We start from the raw sequence: 18,295 nt of genomic DNA, 5'->3' as shown, positions 1-18,295 counted from the left end.
CTCCTCCCCAGGCTACTCTGGTCAGTGTCCCTCCTCCAATTCGCCATCTGATTGTCTCGAAACCCAGAACCCTGCCCAGACACCCACGTGCAGGCCTGGGACATCAGGCTGTGAGGCGAACAACCATTCTTAATGTCTCAGACATCTCACTCTGTGTATAATCACATGCAGGTCCTTCCCACTCGTGCGGTAACCATAAGAGTTAAGAGATTGCCAGAATTCATTAGAGGAGGCCAAGATGCAGCTTTCTCCAAGGCTAGCTTCAGTCCTTCTTTGAATAAGCAATTCATCTACGTGAAGCATGCACAAATTCACGGGGTGTCTGCTGCTCAACAATACTGTGTACCATGCTGTATTTTAATGCCAGGATGTTCTTGTAGGTACGGAGGATTTTCCCTGGGTGCCAGTAATTCTCATTCACTTCCTTCAAGTCAAGAAGTTAATCATGCCATCAAGCAAGTGAAGAAACACTTGAAGCTGGCCAAGGTACGGTATCCATTCTAGGACATGTCAGAAAAATGGGCCTAGAGTTGCTGCTATGTGGGAGTAGTTGACAGGTACATCTAATCACCCAGCCACTTACTGTTTTTAAGATTTTTGAATACAAAGCTGTTGTTGGGATTTACTGATCTTGTGTCAGCCAAGAGTAGGGTACACAGTGTATGTTTAATATCTGAAAACATAGATCAAAAAAAATTCAGAGATTTAAAAGCTCTCAGAATAACTTCAGTTTGTGAATTTAGCCAGTAGGCAAATAAAGTGGGCTTCAAACATACTTTTCTAAAACAATCACTGGCTAAACAGGAAATGAATTATTTACTTAAAGTTGGCAGCAGGACCTCTATAAAGCACCCACTTCATTTCTCAGTACTTCCGGTTTCCCATTTTTTTTTATTAAAAATTTTTTAAAAATATTTGTTTATTTTTGAGAGAAAGAGAGAACGTGAGTGGGGGAGGGGCCAAGAGAGAGGGAGACACAGAATCCAAAGCAGGCTCCAGGCTCTGAGCTGTCAGCACAGAGCCCAACATAGGGCTCAAACTCATGACTGTGAGATTATGACCTGAGCTGAAGTTGACCGCTTAACTGACAGAGCCACCCAGGTGCCCTCCCCGCCACTCCAATTTTTTTTTAATGTTTAGTTTTGAGAGAGAGAGAGAGAGGGAGAGAGACAAGGCAGGGGAGGGGCAGAGAGAGAGAAGGAGACACAAAGTCTAAAGCAGGCTCCAGGCTGTTGAGCCCAGTGCGGGGCTCAAACCCACAGACCACGAGATCACGAGCCGAGGTTGGATACCTAACTGACTGAGCCACTCAGGCGCCCCTCTGGTTTCCCATTTTTAAATGAGAATTGAGGGGTCAGATGACCTGCATTCCAGAATCATGGGCAGCCACAATAGTCCTAAAGTCGTATCGCCACTTTTGACGCACAGACCCTACATATCCAATACCTCAGCACACTGAGTGTAGTTCTGGGTCTTAGGAGGACGCCAGGGGAACACTTGGGAGAATCCTCACCACTCAGTTAAGTGAGACATCTGCATCTTGGGACTTTGAGTCACTGGGCATCCCTGCAACTCCTTCAAGACTTGTGGTTTGGGGCAGCACGAATGCTTAAGATTTCTGGTCACTTGTTTCTTGGGCGCCAGTTATCCAGTGGCTTCAAATCTCACCTCAGTGAACAAAGCAGTAAAATATTGCTCCTCACATGGTTGTCCCGTTGCCCTTCCCTGTGAACCATCCCAGCTGAGGCAAGTTTCTTTTGTTCACAGGACAGTTCTGCAGATCGATTTCTCAGCAGCTTGGGAAGATTCATGACAGGACTAGACACGAAAAATAACGTCAAGGTAAAGCCCTTTGTTCTAGTAACTTCTTGATGAACGACTCATCATGTTGACAGGTGTGTTCATGACAGAAAAGAGCTACTAATTTTACCACAGAGGCCATACAGTATAGCAATGAAGAGAATTTGCTTTGCCACCAGACATACCAAGTGAACTATTGTGACCGTGACCAAGTTACCTAACTTATCTAAGCCTCAGTTTACCAATCTAAGAAAGGGAGATCATAATCATGGCTCTCTTAAAACTATGGTGAGGATTGAGTGAGTTAAAGGTATAGGGTCGTTGGCACGGCACCTGGCCTTATGATCTGTGCTCCACATACCCTGGCTACCGTGATTACTTTGCCATGTTCTCAGACTATAATGTTTTATCTCGGTATATGACTGGAATTCCTAAAATTTACGCCCATGTTTTTTTGTATGTGCATCTACCTCCGGAAGAAGGATTTGGAAGCATTACTTTGTACCTGGTGTATTTTATTTTAGGTGTGGTTCAACAACAAGGGCTGGCATGCCATCAGCTCTTTCTTGAATGTCATGAACAATGCCATCCTCCGGGCCAACCTGCAGAAGGGAGAGAACCCCAGCCAGTATGGGATTACCGCTTTCAATCACCCTCTGAATCTCACTAAGCAGCAGCTCTCAGAAGTGGCTCTGTAAGTGTGACTGTGTCTGAATGGGTGGGGTAGGAGGATGAGCGGGTGTTGGTGGACTCCTGGAATAGGGGAAGGAAGTGTGAAACTGGTTCTGGAGTATCAGCAGAGGTCACAGTTATATTCTTGTATATCTGGATTATTCAGGTTCTGGTAGAAAATGATCATATGAATTGGCTGATAGGGATTAAACTGCAGAAGATAAAGGACCCTGATGTCTAAAGACCATTACATTTAGTGAATTAAAGTAAAATTGTCAATAAAATCCTAAAATACTTTATCTCACCATTTACACATTGGTTAATAAAAAATCAGGGTGCCTGGGTGACTCAGTTGGTTAAGTGGCCGACTTTGGCTCAGGTCATGATCTCATGGTTTTTGGGTTCAAGCCCTGTGTGGGGCTCTGTGCTGACAGCTCAGAGCCTGGAGCCTGCTTCAGGCTCTGTGTCTCCCTCTTTCTCTCTGCCCCTTTCCCGGTCACGCTCTGTCTCTCAAAACGTGAATAAACATTAAAAAAAAAAAAAATTTAAAAAATGGTTTTATTAGTTTTGAAACCACTATTTTCTAAACTTGGTGAAGCATACTTTTATCAGCTTGTCTTTTTAATTCCTCAGTCAAGTGTGTGTGTGTGTGTGTGTGTGTGTGTGTGTGTGTGTGTGTGTGAAGTTTAAAGCCAGTATAATATAGTTTAAAGGGCATAGCCTTTGGAATCATACAGGTCTATGTTTGAATCTGGTTTCTAAATTTCTAGATGTATGGTGTTAAATGAGGCAATTCATGTAAATTGCCAAGTCTAGCACTCAGCATTAGATTCTTCCCTGTGTATGGAGCATGGCACAGCTATTTCTGCTGAACTCATATAGAAAATGTATGTCACTAGGATCTTTATACCAACTTTATATATAATTAATATATATAAGAATAGTTTATATTATACCCTCTTTAATGAGCTTATAATTCTTAAAATAAGAATCTGAGAATTTTTGTTACATATGCTGCATACTATTATTTTCAAATTTATTTAAAGCCGGAAATTAACTTATTTGAATAGTTTCACACTAATATTTCTGCTTTATTTAGTTTTCAAGATATAGTAGTCCTATATGTGTGAAAATTTATAACTTAATGCTCTTAAGTGTCAAGAAAGGAAGACCAAAGTGAATGCCATTTGACCATTCTTAGACTTTTTAAAATAATTTCACTATGGCAATGGGTTCTTTTTTGCCTCACTGAAATCACTTTTGCATTTTAATCATCAGAATTTTTTTTTTACTTGAAAATAATCATCTTTAACCCTGAGTGAAATTCGTTTGGTGAACAGATATTTTTCCCTCAGATCTCAGACACTTGTGTGTTTGTGTGTGTGTGTGTGTGTGTGTGTGCGCGCGCGCGCACGTGTATCTCACTTGATTGGGTCCTCAGCTGCATCAATGGCCTCTCATAGCCTCACTGCCTTTTGTTTTCAGGATGACTACATCGGTGGATGTCCTTGTGTCCATCTGTGTCATCTTTGCAATGTCCTTCGTCCCGGCCAGCTTTGTGGTGTTCCTGATCCAAGAGCGGGTCAGCAAAGCAAAACACCTGCAGTTCATCAGTGGAGTGAAGCCTGTCATCTATTGGCTCTCCAATTTTGTGTGGGATATGGTAAGAATTCCAGTCTGCTGCTGTTTTATAAATCATTAGGGCTGTGGATTGGACGAAAGAGCCCCCTGCCCCGGCTTTTCTAAAAGTGTACTAGCTAGTCAAAGATGAATGAAAAAGGAAAAGGCAGAGGCAGTTGTATACTCTCATGACACTAAATATGGCATCAAATACAGAGCTGATCTCCCGCTGGAAAGAAAAATCTGTCCACGCTGCAATTAATACCACTGCCGCTAATTTCCTAACTTACCATTTTTCAAAGTAACATCAAGCTGGAAGACCCTTAGTCAAAACTTCAGTGCCTTTACCTTGTCTGGTAGGTTTTCACCACCAGAATCAGGGTGTTCTTTACCTTGGTAGGAAATCCATCTTTCAGTTGAAAACTCTATACATTTTACCCAGAAGCTTATCCATCCATTTCAAATATATTTTTATGCCAGCTGTAATACATTGCTTCTGTTCAGACCAATATAGAGGACTTAAAAGAATTCTGAACTTCTAATTTTTGTAAAGTGGAGTTGAAGTTTATCTCCCTTGACTTCCATTAATTGTAAGCCACACAGAACAAATTTAATTCTTCTCCCACCGCACAGTCCTTCAGGTATTTAAAGACAACTTTCATTTAACCCAGGTCTTCCCCATATAAGATGATCTGTATGAGAACATACTTTGTAATCTCTAAAGCACTGTACAAACATGAGTAATGATGATGATGTTTGTTTTGATTATACCAAGCCTCTCAGACTTATCACTGTTCCGATATGTTGCCTTTCTATAGCCATGCCCCACGTTGTTAATGTTCCTTTTGAAAAGCCAAGCCGAAAACTAACCTTGTGTTCAGGCTGAGGTCTGAAGGGTTACATATCTAGAGAGAGTTGATCTTTATGCCATACTTTCATTACTTAGCCCATGGGTATTGCATGGGGAGGTAGCACTGTCTAGATGGCAACTTGGTAGTGAACTGTAATTTCCATTTCATATAATGATTGGTGAATGGGGTCTCTTTCACTCTATACTAATGCAATTGATTTTCTGAACCTAAACTTCATATTTATCCCTATTACACTGCATCTTGTTTAGTATCCATTTGGTTTTGTTTTTGTCTTGATCCAGTGATTACTTCATTTGGTAAACACATACTTAAGTGCTCACTATGCATCTGACTGTGGCAGGCACAGGAGGTTCAGAGATGGAATATCAAGTCTGTGACCTCAGAGCTATCCCTTATCTTCCTGTGTATTATCTGTCCCTTCCTGCTTTAGAGACTCTGAAATTCACTAAAAGCATGTCTTCATCTAAGTTGTTGATAAACATACTGGGAAGAATGGGGCTGAGACAGAGCCCTGCAGTCTGAAGCTCAAATTCTTTTAACAGCCAACAAGCCCACTTCCCCTCCCTGCATGTACTTCGGTCCGCCAGCTATGAATTCTCATAATTGTCCTGTAGTCAAGTCTTTATATCTGCATTTTAATGCTTGACACACTGTCAGGACAGCCTTGAAAATTATTCTCAGTGTGATGAAACAATTGTGACATTCATGTTATGAGGTAAGCGCTTATAAATAGATTACATGTGAGATTGAACTTGGGCAGACTATAATATAGCATTAACGATGAAGCACGCAATCATCTTTGGGAAGATTAATGGAAGCTTATTTGCTGCTGTGAAATTGTAATTACTCTGACTGGGAATCCATTGTTCAGTATAAGTTTACTGAGCGTGACACCTTGGCTTAGCTGTTGGAAAGACAGAAAGGGCATGCAGTTTATAAAATCAGCCAAGGGTAAAATGCTTGTCAAAATGTATTGTCCGATATTTTGATTAATGCTTTATGTGGCTTCATTAATTCAAAGTTATTCTCCCAATATGTTTATCTGCCCTTTCTTGTCCTGTGATGGTGAAGACTTGAGATGTGTTGTGTCTCTGACTCAGGGGTGAACCTTATTTCCTTGCTTTTCACTTTTAGTGCAACTATGTGGTCCCTGCCACGCTGGTCATTATCATCTTCATCTGCTTCCAGCAGAAGTCTTACGTGTCCTCTACCAACCTGCCTGTGCTAGCCCTTCTACTTTTGCTGTATGGGTAAGGCACCTGTGGATGGGGGTAAGGCATATAGTGCCCAGTTTCTGAGGGAAGGCAGGGGATACCCAGTGGACATTTGTCTTTGTGCCTCACCAGGTGGTCGATCACACCTCTCATGTACCCAGCCTCCTTCGTGTTCAAGATCCCCAGCACAGCCTACGTGGTCCTCACCAGCGTGAACCTCTTCATTGGGATCAACGGCAGCGTGGCCACTTTTGTGCTGGAGCTATTCACCAACAATGTGAGTCTGCTGAAAGAGCAGCTCTTGTGGGGACAAGCATCTCTGTGAGCCAGAGGACAGCATGGAATAATGATCTAATGCTACTTGTCTGTGGTGTTGACCCCGCTGACCACTCCATCCTTTTTCAGATTCTCTCCACGGCGGGTTTGAATAGCACATCTTTCTCCTCCTTTTTTTTTTTTATATTTCTTACTTTGATCAAACCCTTGAGTTTCCTTTGATAGGTTCTTTTGTACTCCTTTCTGTTTAAGTGTTGCGCTTCCCACTATTTGGTCCTGTGCCATCTTTGCTTTCCACTTAAGATGTTATCTCTGTGTGATGCCATTCATTCCCGAGGCTTTGACCAACCCTCTCTCCGTGTCTTACATAGTTATCTCCCGGATCTATGCCTTTAGCCCTCATTGTTCCCTGGAACTCTAGTCTCAGGTTTTCACTTGCCTAGCAGATGGCTCCAGTTAGATTATTTCTAGATGCCCCATACTTGACCTGTGCTAATCATCTTTTCTCTCAAAACCTAGTACTTCTCTTGCCATTCCCGTCCCACTGGATGGCATTCCTATCTACCCAATCACCCCAGCTGGCAGTATTATAGTCATCGTATATGCTTTTGCTTATGTCCCACATTGAACTGTTTACCTTGTCTGGTCTTCTGGTTCCAGATCTCTTTAAGGGCCCTGTCCATTCCTGTTGTTACTGTCTTTGTCCAAACACCTTAACTTAGCATGCAAGGCCTTTAGAGGTGCACAGCTCTTCCTGGCCAAATCTCACCACACCCTTTCCCAAGGCTCTGTAGTTTTAGCTGAGTTTGTTGTTGGCTTTAACCGTCCATACTCCTGTAGGCCTGACTTCTTTTATTACAGAGCCTGGTAGTATCTCACTAAGCCTTCAATACTCTGCTCAAATATGAAGCTTTCCTTACCTGCCAAGCGGGAGGCGCTCTCTCTTTCTCCTGTGCTCCCCAAACCCTCAGTTCATGCCTCCAGTACTACCAGTTATGTAGTAATTTCCTCAGAGTAGAGACTGTTTATTAACCTTGGCCTCCCCTGTGCCCTAACACAGGGCATCCAGCACATGGCAACTTAATTGTTGGCTATTTGGCCACTGGCTTGACGTGTACAAGAAGGATTTTTAAAATGCCTACAAAATCCTGAAATTGCAATATTACCCAGACATGAGCAATTTGCTTTTGAAATGCTAAGCCAGTATTTTATTACGATTTGCCTCTGATTAAAAATAACTGTTTCCAAACTTTGCTCCTATTTCTACATATTCATAGCATTACTTCAATTTTTTTTTTTTTTTACTTCAGATTTTCTAAAGAAATTTTATTGGGTTATGTATCATCAACTATGGCTGTTACTATTGATTGGTGTCTGAATTCAAAGGGTCAGTTTGACCCCAGCGAATCCAAATTTTTCTAATCTCTCATATTTTAGATATATTTTTAGCCTAAACCACAAATGACATTCATTTGAAGAAATGACATTTCTTTCTTATTTTTTTTATTTTTTATTTTTTTAGAAACTGAATAACATCAATGATATCCTGAAGTCTGTATTCTTGATTTTCCCACATTTTTGCCTGGGACGGGGGCTCATCGACATGGTGAAAAATCAGGCAATGGCTGATGCCCTGGAAAGGTTTGGTGAGCAACAGCAGTGGCTAGAGGGTGCTTTCATGGAGATGACAGTTTTCATGGGCCTTGGGACTCTGGGCTTTGTTTTGGAAAGAGACTGGTGACTGGGCATAGGACTTCCCACCACTCAGAGGGTTCATGACAATGAAGCTGGATGTGGCGTGGATCTTTTGATGCAACATTTGTCTGCCTCTGATAGCCTTGAGAAAAGTGAGAGGGCAATTTTGGAGGTAAGGAGGTAAGGGAAATACTGACTTCATCCTGGACCCAGTGCATAAAGCCACTGGTTGGGTTTGTTAGTCACTGGAAAAGGCAAACCATAGTTATAATTGGATACAGTCCAGAGAACCAGAAGGAAGGGTACAAACTTTGGCTCTGACTACTAGCAAAGTCGTGGGTCTGCAGAGTGGCCATCTATTACCTTTTACAAAGTCTATAAAAAGGTAATTTATTGCAGCTTTTTCAATCTCTAGAGTCTTTAAAAATATTTCTCCTGTGGCCACATTACTGTTCTTCATCCACTGGCTCATATAGCTAGATGGGCCATGTTATTTAATGGACATAGAAGAGGGACTATTTTTTCTTTCTTTTCAATTAACAAGTGCACAGGAGATGTATAAGGAATGTAAGGAGTATTCCCATAAAGCCAGATGATTTAATTAGTTCAATGGGTTACATTATATGCTACTGAAAGGGGCATCTTTTTAAAGCACTCTCTAATCTTCAGTGAAACAGTTTGCTAAAATACCCTTAAAATTACCCTGGATTGTTTGCCTTTTTAAAAGGGATTTGTGGCATGTCTCATTAAAAAGGAAATATAAGATATGAAATTAGAGATCTAATACATGTTAGTTCTGAAATTCTGACTGATTACTGGGTCATAGTATATTTTCCCAAAATGCTACTCTAAATCAGACTTGAAAAGTAATCACTCCCTTACTTGTCATAGACAAGAACCATTGGTGTTTTTGGGAACATAGACAAATTTGAGCCTGAATTTGAGGAAGGGCCATGGTGTTTGGTGCCTCCATTCTGACTGGATCTCTATATTGTGTCTTCAGGGGAGAATCGTTTTGTTTCACCACTGTCTTGGGACTTAGTGGGACGAAACCTCTTCGCCATGGCTGTGGAAGGGGTGGTATTCTTCCTCATCACTGTTCTGATCCAGTACAGATTCTTCATCAGGCCCAGGTGAGCTTTTTCTCAGAACTCATGGAGCACCTGGTTGAGGGTCACAGAGGAACATGGGGAAGCGCTAGTCAGTGGTGGTTTCTTTGCATTGATCTCAAGACAATCCAACTGATTTTCCTAATGTGGGTATCCTCTAGCCCACAGCACTGCTGATCCTAAAAACTACAGAGAGTATATTTTATAGGACTTGCTTAGAAATTGGGTCTTTGTCTTGAAAGATACCTTGAAAGGTTGATTTTTTTTTTTTTTCTTAAAAAATTTCCCCCAAGACCTGTAAATGCAAGGCTTCCTCCATTGAATGATGAGGATGAAGATGTGAAGCGGGAAAGACAGAGAATTCTTGATGGTGGAGGACAGAATGACATCTTGGAAATCAAGGAGCTGACAAAGGTGAGACAGTACAGGCTGTAACAACTTGTATTCAGTTGTTTTCAGCTTTATATGTTGGAAACAGTCATTTTTGCTGATTTGCTTAATAAAAAGAGCATGCTTCCCCAAATATGTACATCTATACCAAGTGTCTATCTAGTATTTAATTTTATTTAAAATACACTGAGGGGACTTCTTAATGAAAGAAATCCTACTGAGAATATTTTATAATATGAAGTCTTGTTCTCAAGTATATTTGTTTTTCACACTTACACTTTTGTGTTTGTTATTAAAACATACTAAAATTGTACATCCAGTCAAAGCTGAGGTAGGAAGAATAAATGGCTGATTTTGAGAGTCATAGTCTAAAAAGCTGGTATGTCTCCATATGTCTCAGGAGGAAGGTTTGTTTCAGCCCACACTAGGTGCCAGAATCCCAACAATTTACTTTTGTATAATATGTACAAACAATATTTGCAGTGCTTCAATGATACATTTTTACCCTGCACAGTTTAATTTTTTAAAAATCTATCAAGTAAATGAAAAATTATATTTTAATGACTAATATGTCTTTGGAGAAGGTTGATACTAGGCACATCTGGGTGGCTCAGTCAGTTAAGTAGCCAACTGTTGATTTCTGCTTAGGTCATGATCTCAAAGGTTCTTGAGATCAAGCCCCATGTTAGGCTCTGCACTGAGAGCAAGCATGGAGCCTGCTTGAGATTCTCTCTGTCCCTCCCTCTCTCTGCCCCTCCCCCACTTGTGTGAGTGTATGTGCACACGCGCATGTTCTTTCTCAAAATAAACATAAGGGGTGCCTGGGTGGTTCAGTTGGTTAAGTTTCTGACTTTGGCTCGGGTCATGATCTCATGGTTCATGAGTTTGAGCCCCGCATAGGGCTTTCTGCTGACAGTGCAGAGCCTGCTTGGGATTCTCTCTCTCCCCCTCTCTCTCTGCCCCCCTCCCCCCAGAGTAAATAAACATTAAAAAATAATAAAAACAAATAAACATAAAAAGGTTGATATGAAATTAAAAATAAAAAGAAGTTCACTTTTATTTTGAGCTTCAGAGTCCTTCAGAAGCCAGTTGCTACAGAGACAGACCAAGGCTCTTAGCATATCAAAGGTGTGACTTAGTTTTACTGATGAGTCTTACTTCATGTGTATTTGGGTTATAATTCCCTCTTCCACAGTTGCTTGGGATAGCTATGATTCACCATGGCTCATGAATGTGTGCACTTTGTCGGTTGCAGATCTACAGAAGAAAGAGGAAGCCTGCTGTTGACAGGATTTGCGTTGGCATTCCTCCTGGCGAGGTAAAGGCACTTTGTCTACGCTTTTCTTGTCCTTATTAATTCAAACTGTCTACCCAATCAAACAACATCTGGAAGGGTTAAAAGTGAGTTTTAAAGGCTTCTCTATTCATGTGTATGTGGAGCAATCAGTCATTGAGAAGATGGGGATCCCATTTGTCAAAAGGCTTGGGATAATGTTAGGCAATTTTAGAAAAGAATGCACGTGGGGTGGCTGCGTGGCTCAGTTGGTTAAGCATCCAACTTCAGCTCAGGTCATGATCTCACGGTTAATGAGTTTAAGCCCTGCATGGGGCTCTGTGCTGACAGCTCAGAGCCTGGAGCTTGCTTTGGATTCTGTGTCTCCTTCTCTCTCTGACCCTCCCCTGCTCATGCTTTTTGCTCTCTCCCTCTCTCTTGCTCAAGAATAAACATTAATTTTTTTTTTAATTTAAAAAGAAAGCATGCACGTCTCAAATGTGACTTTGTGATTGATTCAAGATGATGATGAAATTGAAATAGATTTTTTTTAAGTAGGTTTTTTCCTTTATTGTTCATGTTTGTGTTCTTTTCTGCCCTTGAGCCAGATTAGATAGTGAAATGTGGTTGGTTTTTATTACTTTTCTTTTACACATGAGCTTTGGCCTCAACCTCATGATTCAAATAATATTTACAAATATGCTCAATGTGTCTCATTACAAATTATATTTAAATATCTATGTAAGTTCTTAAAACCAGAAAAAATTTGACTCTTCATCAATATTTAAGAATGGTGTTTTAGAATCATGTTATCTAAAAACCCAGTTGAGGTGACTATTTTATAAGGGTCATTTATATTCAGATATTTAGTATTTTGCTTATATGGCTTACCCAATATGTTTCAGTGCTTTGGACTTCTGGGAGTTAATGGGGCTGGGAAATCATCAACTTTCAAGATGTTAACTGGAGATACCACGGTTACCAGAGGAGATGCTTTCCTTAACAAAAATAGGTAAGAAAAGACATAGAGTGTATTTTGCCACAAAAACTTTTTTTTACTTTATTTAAGTAAATATATTTTGATTTTTGGGGATTATAACAGTACTATGTAGTTTATAAAAATGTTGAAATACAGTGAAGTATAAAGAAAAAGATAAAAATCATCAATAATCCCACTACCTAGAGATAACCACTATTTACATTTTTTTTTCCAGTCCCCATCTGTTTTTTTTTTAAACAGCTTTATTCAGGTATAATTTATATACCATGTAGTTTGCTTTTCCTAAGAGTACAATTAAATGATTTCTAGTCAGTTTGCAAGGTTATGCACAGATCACCACAATCTAGTTTTAGAACATTCCCATCAGCCCAAATCTATGTTATATACACATATAAGTGTATTATAAAATTGACATGATACTGTATCTAGGTTTTTTAAAATTAGTTCACTGTTGGGGCGCCTGGGTGGCTCAGTCGGTTAAGCATCCGACTTCAGCTCAGGTCACGATCTCGCGGTCCGTGAGTTCGAGCCCCGCGTCGGGCTCTGTCTGGGCTGATTGCTCAGAGCCTGGAGCCTGCTTCTGATTCTGTGTCTCCCTCTGTCTCTGCCCCTCCCCCATTCATGCTCTGTCTCTCTCTGTCTCAAAAAGAAATAAAACGTCAAAAAAAATTTTTTTTTAATTAGTTTACTGTTAATGAGGCTGGTATGAATATTTCCCAATGGGTTACATATTCTACGATGTAGACTTTACATTATTACATAAAATGCTCCTCTGTACATTTACCTGTAGTTTATTTAATCAATTCCTTATTGTTGGACACTTGGTTTCTGTTTTTCACTATGTAAATATGTCCTTGTAGTCCTCTTGCAATTCCTCAGGCAAAATTCCTACTAGGTGAAAGGGTGTGTACTTGCTAAATTGTCCTCCCTAAAGAGTGTATCAATTATTGAGGCCACATTAAGCCATTCTCTCAGAATGCACAGGTGACTAAGTGATCTTTAAGGGGTACATCTCCACTTCAGAGACCAATTAGGCAATGTTACCCTGAATATTCTAAATATGTGGGGCTTCTCTGGGCTTTTTATACGGAGAGATGCGTTTGAACTTTTCTGACTATGATCCAAAGTAGCAAATACAGTTACCTCTCAACCTAATAAATACACAAAAACACATAAATAAGCATGTCTTTTAAAAAAACTGATCATGACCCACTAAATTTATTTTTGTAGCCCACTAATGGATGATGACTCACAATTTGGAAATAATGGATAGGGGGCTACTAGCCCATAAAATTGAAAGGAGCAAGGGACTTAATGTACTCATGGGTCCCCTCTTCTGTCTCATTAACATTTTTAGTAGCAGAGTAAAGGAGGTTTAAGAGAACAGAAATTCTGAAATAGCAGGCCTAAGGCTGCATACCTGCTTCCCCAGCCTTGATCCTAGTACCAGACTCCTTGGACATAAAGCAATGGCAGCAATAACTGGCCCAAATTAAGGTTTGTCACAGTGACTGGTTGTAAGAACTGGCTTAGGCAGTGCTGCTGTGAGGGCCAGGCCTCATGTCTGTGGACACCTCAGTCATAATTCTGGAAAAAGCTGGCCCTGGGAGTATTAAACAGATCTGCAAAGAGAAATGAATACTGCTGAAAGACCAAAGGCAGACACTATCCAGACGTGGCTGATGTGCGGCCATCAGACTGGATGGGGCCTGAGCTTCTCCCACATCAGGGATTCTTAACCTGAGCTTGGCTTCATGGGGCCCAAAAGCTGCTTCCACCAATAAATGTAAAGTTATGTCTATAGGTACATATTTTTTTTTGTCACCAGATTTTCAGAGAGCCTGTTATAAAACAACAACAATAACAACAACAAAACACCCCAAAAACAAAACCCTTAAAAACTAGAAGGGAAATAGTGGAACTAGGGGGCCTGGACCATATTGTGGCCGAGTCAATGTATGAACAGCAGAAAGCAGAAGGAGGGAGGTCACACCCAGAGTTGCTGGGCCTCCTCTGGGTCTGAATGGCCATGAAGGAGACTTTGGAGTAACAAAGTACTTCATACATATGACTGGGACACAGAAGTCAGTCTGGGGTCGAGACTTAGTGCTGAGGTCCTGGGATCATGTGAGTGAGGTTGTTGGTAAAGATAGCACTGCATTTGGAATGGACGTGGGGATCTTGAAATGGGACTGAGCTTGCAGATTGAGGTGTTGGGAGAGCCAGGTGCAAGTGGGCAGGACAGAGGCACTGATTGCCAGTGGGGGCTGGCATCCTTGGGGCGGAAAGATTGTTCCTCGAAGCTAGTGTGCTCTCTGGTTATTTTTGTCATGTACGAGCATACTTTATAGGAACATTAGGCAAGATTATCTAATCAGAATATCTCTAGATGCTTAAAACCTGACCAGTTTTTTTCTTTGCAGTATCTTATCAAACATCCACGAAGTGCATCAGAACATGGGCTATTGCCCTCAGTTTGATGCCATCACGGAGTTACTGACTGGAAGAGAGCATGTGGAGTTCTTTGCCCTCTTGAGAGGAGTCCCAGAGAAAGAAGTTGGGAAGGTACCGTGAGCGCCAGAAAGCCAGCCTGTTCTCTTTGGCATGCTGACAGTAGACCTTACGGCTTTGACTTTCACAAATGACTATTGGCTTTAGGCTCTTCTTACTCATGGATGCAGCAATGTGAAATGCTGGCTCTTGACCCCTACTTGCAGGGTGGGAATTCATGGTGATGGTGGGGCAAGAGTGAGTGGCAGACGCATGCTGGAGGGCAGAGAGGAAGTGCTGTTCCCACCCACACAGATCCCTTCCCCCTGCTTTTGGGCTCCTTGGCACTTGCTAGGTCATGATTACAGAATCTACTCAGTGAAAAGAATTTTCCTAGTCTTTACTCAGTAAAGAGACATGACATATATAAGTATAAGAAAGCATGATAAAATTAACAAAGCAGACAAAAGTCAAAGTGCTTTTCATTACTGTAGGTTGGTGAATGGGCAATTCGAAAACTGGGCCTGGTGAAGTATGGAGAAAAATATGCTGGTAACTATAGTGGAGGCAACAAACGCAAGCTCTCAACAGCCATGGCTTTGATTGGCGGGCCTCCTGTAGTGTTTCTGGTGAGTAGGACTGTGAATGGAAAACTATTTTGGCCTGAATGGAGAACATCACTTTTTCTAAAGTCCTGTATATCCAGGGATATTGCCTGACTGGCGTGGCTAATGGCAAGCCATTCTTCTTCCAACCAGGAACAGCAGAGAAGCCTTAGAAAACCAGAGGGAAGTTTTTTTGATACACACTGGGGTGGTTTTGCTATGCCCTCACATGCTCCAAAAGAGAGATGCTCCAGAGACCTTATTTCTCTGCTGTGGAGAACCCCGACAGGTGTGACTGAGTCTTGGATATGTGATTTGACCTTTCTCCGGAACATTCTTATCATCTATGTGTTCATCCCCTATAGATGGAAATTATGGTTTCAAGATCCCCAAGGTGGCATCTGGGTCATAGTCCTTACATACAGATAGATGAAAACAGAAGATTAGACTGGACAGTGGCCCATGGCCCTTTTTCTTCTGCATTGAAGTTATTACAGGAAGAAGCCTTGGGTTAAGGCTATAATGTTATCCAGACTGTTTGGATCTGTAGTCTGTTTCTCTAAGACTAGCAAATACAATATAACAGGCTAAGCTGGAGTGAGTTAGAATAAAAAAAGAAGTAAAGTAATTTTACCCAAACCTAATACAGACTTGAATAGAAATTTCAGACAAAAGAAGTTTAGTGTATACTTGTCAGTCATGAAAAGATGATTGAAACGAAATAGGTTTTTCCTTTCCCTTTCTACTCATTTGGAGAAATTTAATTTTATTAAAAAATTCAGTGACACATTTATAAGAATGAACTGGTTACAAACAAATATGCAGTTTATTCTGGTATATAAGGTCTGGTTCTTTGGTCCATCAAGAAATAGCCTAACTTTTAACTTCCCATTCATCTTATTTCAAAGATGCTTCTGCACTTAAATCTATCTTTGATGTGTTTTCCACAAATAATAGGACTTATTTTATTCTGATCACAGGATGAACCTACCACAGGCATGGATCCCAAAGCCCGGAGATTCCTATGGAATTGTGCCTTAAGTATTGTCAAGGAAGGGAGATCAGTAGTGCTTACATCTCATAGGTCAGTAGTGAAGACTTGGCTTGGCATCTGTGTTGTGTAATTTAAAAATTTTCTAAATAGTGGATTTGATCATTGTATAAAAATTAGAAAATACAGAAAGGCAAAGAGAAAAACAGTGAAAATTACCTGAAATTGCCTCACTAGGAGATAACTATCATTAGGCTACATCTTTGCAGTTTTCTTTTGCAAATTTCTACACACGTGTGTGTGTGTGTGTGTGTGTGTGTGTGTGTGTGTGTGTGTGTGTATTTTTACAAGCAAAAATGCAAGCTTGGGGTTCTCAGATACCAGATAGATATTGTTCTTTTTCACTTAATATTTTGTAAACATTATTTCAAGTCAGTACATTTAGATGTGTCATCCTTCCTCATAGCTATGAGTTGACAGTATTCCAATAAGATATGCCCTAAAAAAAAGTTATTTAACTATTCCTCTTTTTGTAGACATTTGGACTGTTTGCATTTTTTTTTTTTTTTTTACAAGGGTAAACAGTGCGGCAGTAAACTGTGTTATTGCTACATCTTCATGTATTTGGAGCAGGGTGCAATTATGCCCTAGGAAACTGAGAATGTATTTCTTTCAAATTCCCGAGGTCCTATGATGTCCTGATGGTTAGAGGAGCATCTTTCTAAAACAAAAATCTCTGTGTTCCCACAGTATGGAAGAATGTGAAGCGCTGTGCACTAGGATGGCAATTATGGTGAATGGGAGGTTCCGGTGTCTTGGCAGTGTCCAGCATCTGAAAAATAGGTAACAAAGACCATTTCCTTGGGATGATACATACTGAGAAAGCTTGCATTCTTTTTGTGAGCATATACGTGGTGGCTCTAAAATAAAGGGAAATAAATGGAACAAAATGGTTTAGTGGAAAAAATGAGGGCTTTGAGGTCCGACAGCGCTGCATTCAAATTCTGTCTTTACCTTTCACTGGTGTGTGCTCTTGCACAAATTCCTTCACCTTCCTGAGAGCCTGTATCCTAGGAATATCTACCTTCTGGCCTTGGAAAGCACATGAAATGGGAAATTTTACACATGCTGGGATGGTTAGAGCATAGGCTTTGGAATCCAACACAAATGAGTCCACATCCTGGGCCCTAGCACTTAGGAGCTCTGTACCAGGGGAAAGTGACTAACCCCCTGGGCTTCAGTTTCTATGTAGCATCTGCCAGATTTCATATGTCCAGGTGAGGATTCAATGAAATCATATGTCTAAGGCACTCAGCATGGCACCAGAATAGGTAGTCAATAAATGGTAACTAGTTCCTTCTCTCAGGTACTTATTTCTGGGTCTGTTGTGGATCTTCCTTTCTCATGGCACCAGGTGGGCAGGGTTAAATGTTCTTATGAGAGGTTTCCTGAGGATCTTCCATTTGGTTGTTTTTTTTTGTTTTTTTTTTCCTGCTTTCAGGTTTGGAGATGGTTATACAATAGTTGTACGAATAGCAGGGTCCAACCCTGATCTGAAGCCTGTCCAGGAGTTCTTTGGACTTGCCTTTCCAGGAAGTGTTCTCAAAGAGAAGCACCGGAACATGCTCCAGTACCAGCTTCCATCCTCATTATCTTCCCTGGCTAGGATATTCAGCATCCTTTCCCAGAGTAAAAAGCGACTCCACATAGAAGACTACTCTGTTTCTCAGACAACACTTGACCAAGTAAGCTTTGAATGTCAAAAATAGACTGACTTTTGAGGGTAAGGGTTCCCAATCCCTGTCCCCCACTCCCATTATGGGTCCTAGAGCAGCTTTGACCATCTGAGCTTGAATTCCTGATCTACTAGCTATGCTATTTACTAACTGCTCTGAATGTGAAAAGGGAGATGATTCTACTTTAGAGGGTTATTGTGAGCATAGTAATAATAATCACAATAACTACCAATTTTTAGTCCCTACCATAGGCCAGGCCTTTTGCCAGGTGCCTTATCCCATTTAAATTAGATAACATCAGGGGCTCCTTGGTGGCTCATCTTGGGTCAGGTCATGATCTCTTGGTTGTGAGATCGAGCCCCATGTTGGGCTCTGCACTGGGCCTGGAGCCTGCTTAAGATTCTCTCTACCTCTGCTCCTTCTCTTCTCTCTCGTAAATAATGAATAAATGAATAAATGGGTGAATAAATATTGAATGAATACATATTTAGGTTAGGTAACTTCAGGTACCAGATTCTGGCACTTAGTACCTATTTAGTAAATGTTAGTTTT

The 18,295-nt window shown here is 40.9% G+C and overlaps 2 protein-coding genes across 9 annotated transcripts in view; one reads left to right on the top strand and one right to left on the bottom strand.

Moving 5' to 3' along the window:
- The window catches only part of ABCA1 (ATP binding cassette subfamily A member 1), a 132,374-nt gene that overhangs the window by 110,359 nt on the left and 3,720 nt on the right, over window positions 1-18,295 (top strand). For all 5 annotated transcript variants that reach the window (XR_006195657.1, XM_042911876.1, XM_042911878.1 and 2 more), the window contains 16 exons: window positions 381-486; window positions 1,768-1,842; window positions 2,325-2,494; window positions 3,958-4,135; window positions 6,099-6,214; window positions 6,311-6,455; window positions 7,977-8,100; window positions 9,153-9,282; window positions 9,552-9,672; window positions 10,904-10,966; window positions 11,827-11,933; window positions 14,345-14,486; window positions 14,906-15,040; window positions 15,997-16,100; window positions 16,758-16,850; window positions 17,509-17,752. Coding sequence is in view for 4 of the 5 variants with exons in the window: in XM_042911876.1 (XP_042767810.1) it covers window positions 381-486; window positions 1,768-1,842; window positions 2,325-2,494; window positions 3,958-4,135; window positions 6,099-6,214; window positions 6,311-6,455; window positions 7,977-8,100; window positions 9,153-9,282; window positions 9,552-9,672; window positions 10,904-10,966; window positions 11,827-11,933; window positions 14,345-14,486; window positions 14,906-15,040; window positions 15,997-16,100; window positions 16,758-16,850; window positions 17,509-17,752 (2,053 nt within the window). In the remaining variant the exon portion in view is untranslated. The remainder of the gene's footprint in view (window positions 1-380; window positions 487-1,767; window positions 1,843-2,324; window positions 2,495-3,957; window positions 4,136-6,098; window positions 6,215-6,310; window positions 6,456-7,976; window positions 8,101-9,152; window positions 9,283-9,551; window positions 9,673-10,903; window positions 10,967-11,826; window positions 11,934-14,344; window positions 14,487-14,905; window positions 15,041-15,996; window positions 16,101-16,757; window positions 16,851-17,508; window positions 17,753-18,295) is intronic.
- LOC122204427 (protein NipSnap homolog 3A-like) overlaps window positions 8,030-18,295 on the bottom strand; it is a 29,774-nt gene continuing 19,508 nt past the window's right edge. Inside the window, exons 7-9 of one of the 4 annotated variants that reach the window (XR_006195662.1) lie at window positions 13,342-13,543; window positions 11,813-11,919; window positions 8,030-9,312 (exon numbers count right to left, since the gene is read on the bottom strand). The gene's annotated coding sequence lies outside the window, so the exon portion shown is untranslated. Of the gene's footprint in view, window positions 9,313-11,812; window positions 11,920-13,341; window positions 13,544-16,227; window positions 16,840-18,295 lie in introns of those variants that run through there. The other 3 variants (XR_006195660.1, XR_006195659.1, XR_006195661.1) reach the window with 3 other exon arrangements.

This window comes from Panthera leo, chromosome D4 (assembly GCF_018350215.1).
Source record: "Panthera leo isolate Ple1 chromosome D4, P.leo_Ple1_pat1.1, whole genome shotgun sequence".
Taxonomy (NCBI): Eukaryota; Metazoa; Chordata; class Mammalia; order Carnivora; family Felidae; genus Panthera; species Panthera leo.
Note: the sequence above shows the minus strand (reverse complement) of the source record. Positions and strands in the feature narration are given on the sequence as shown.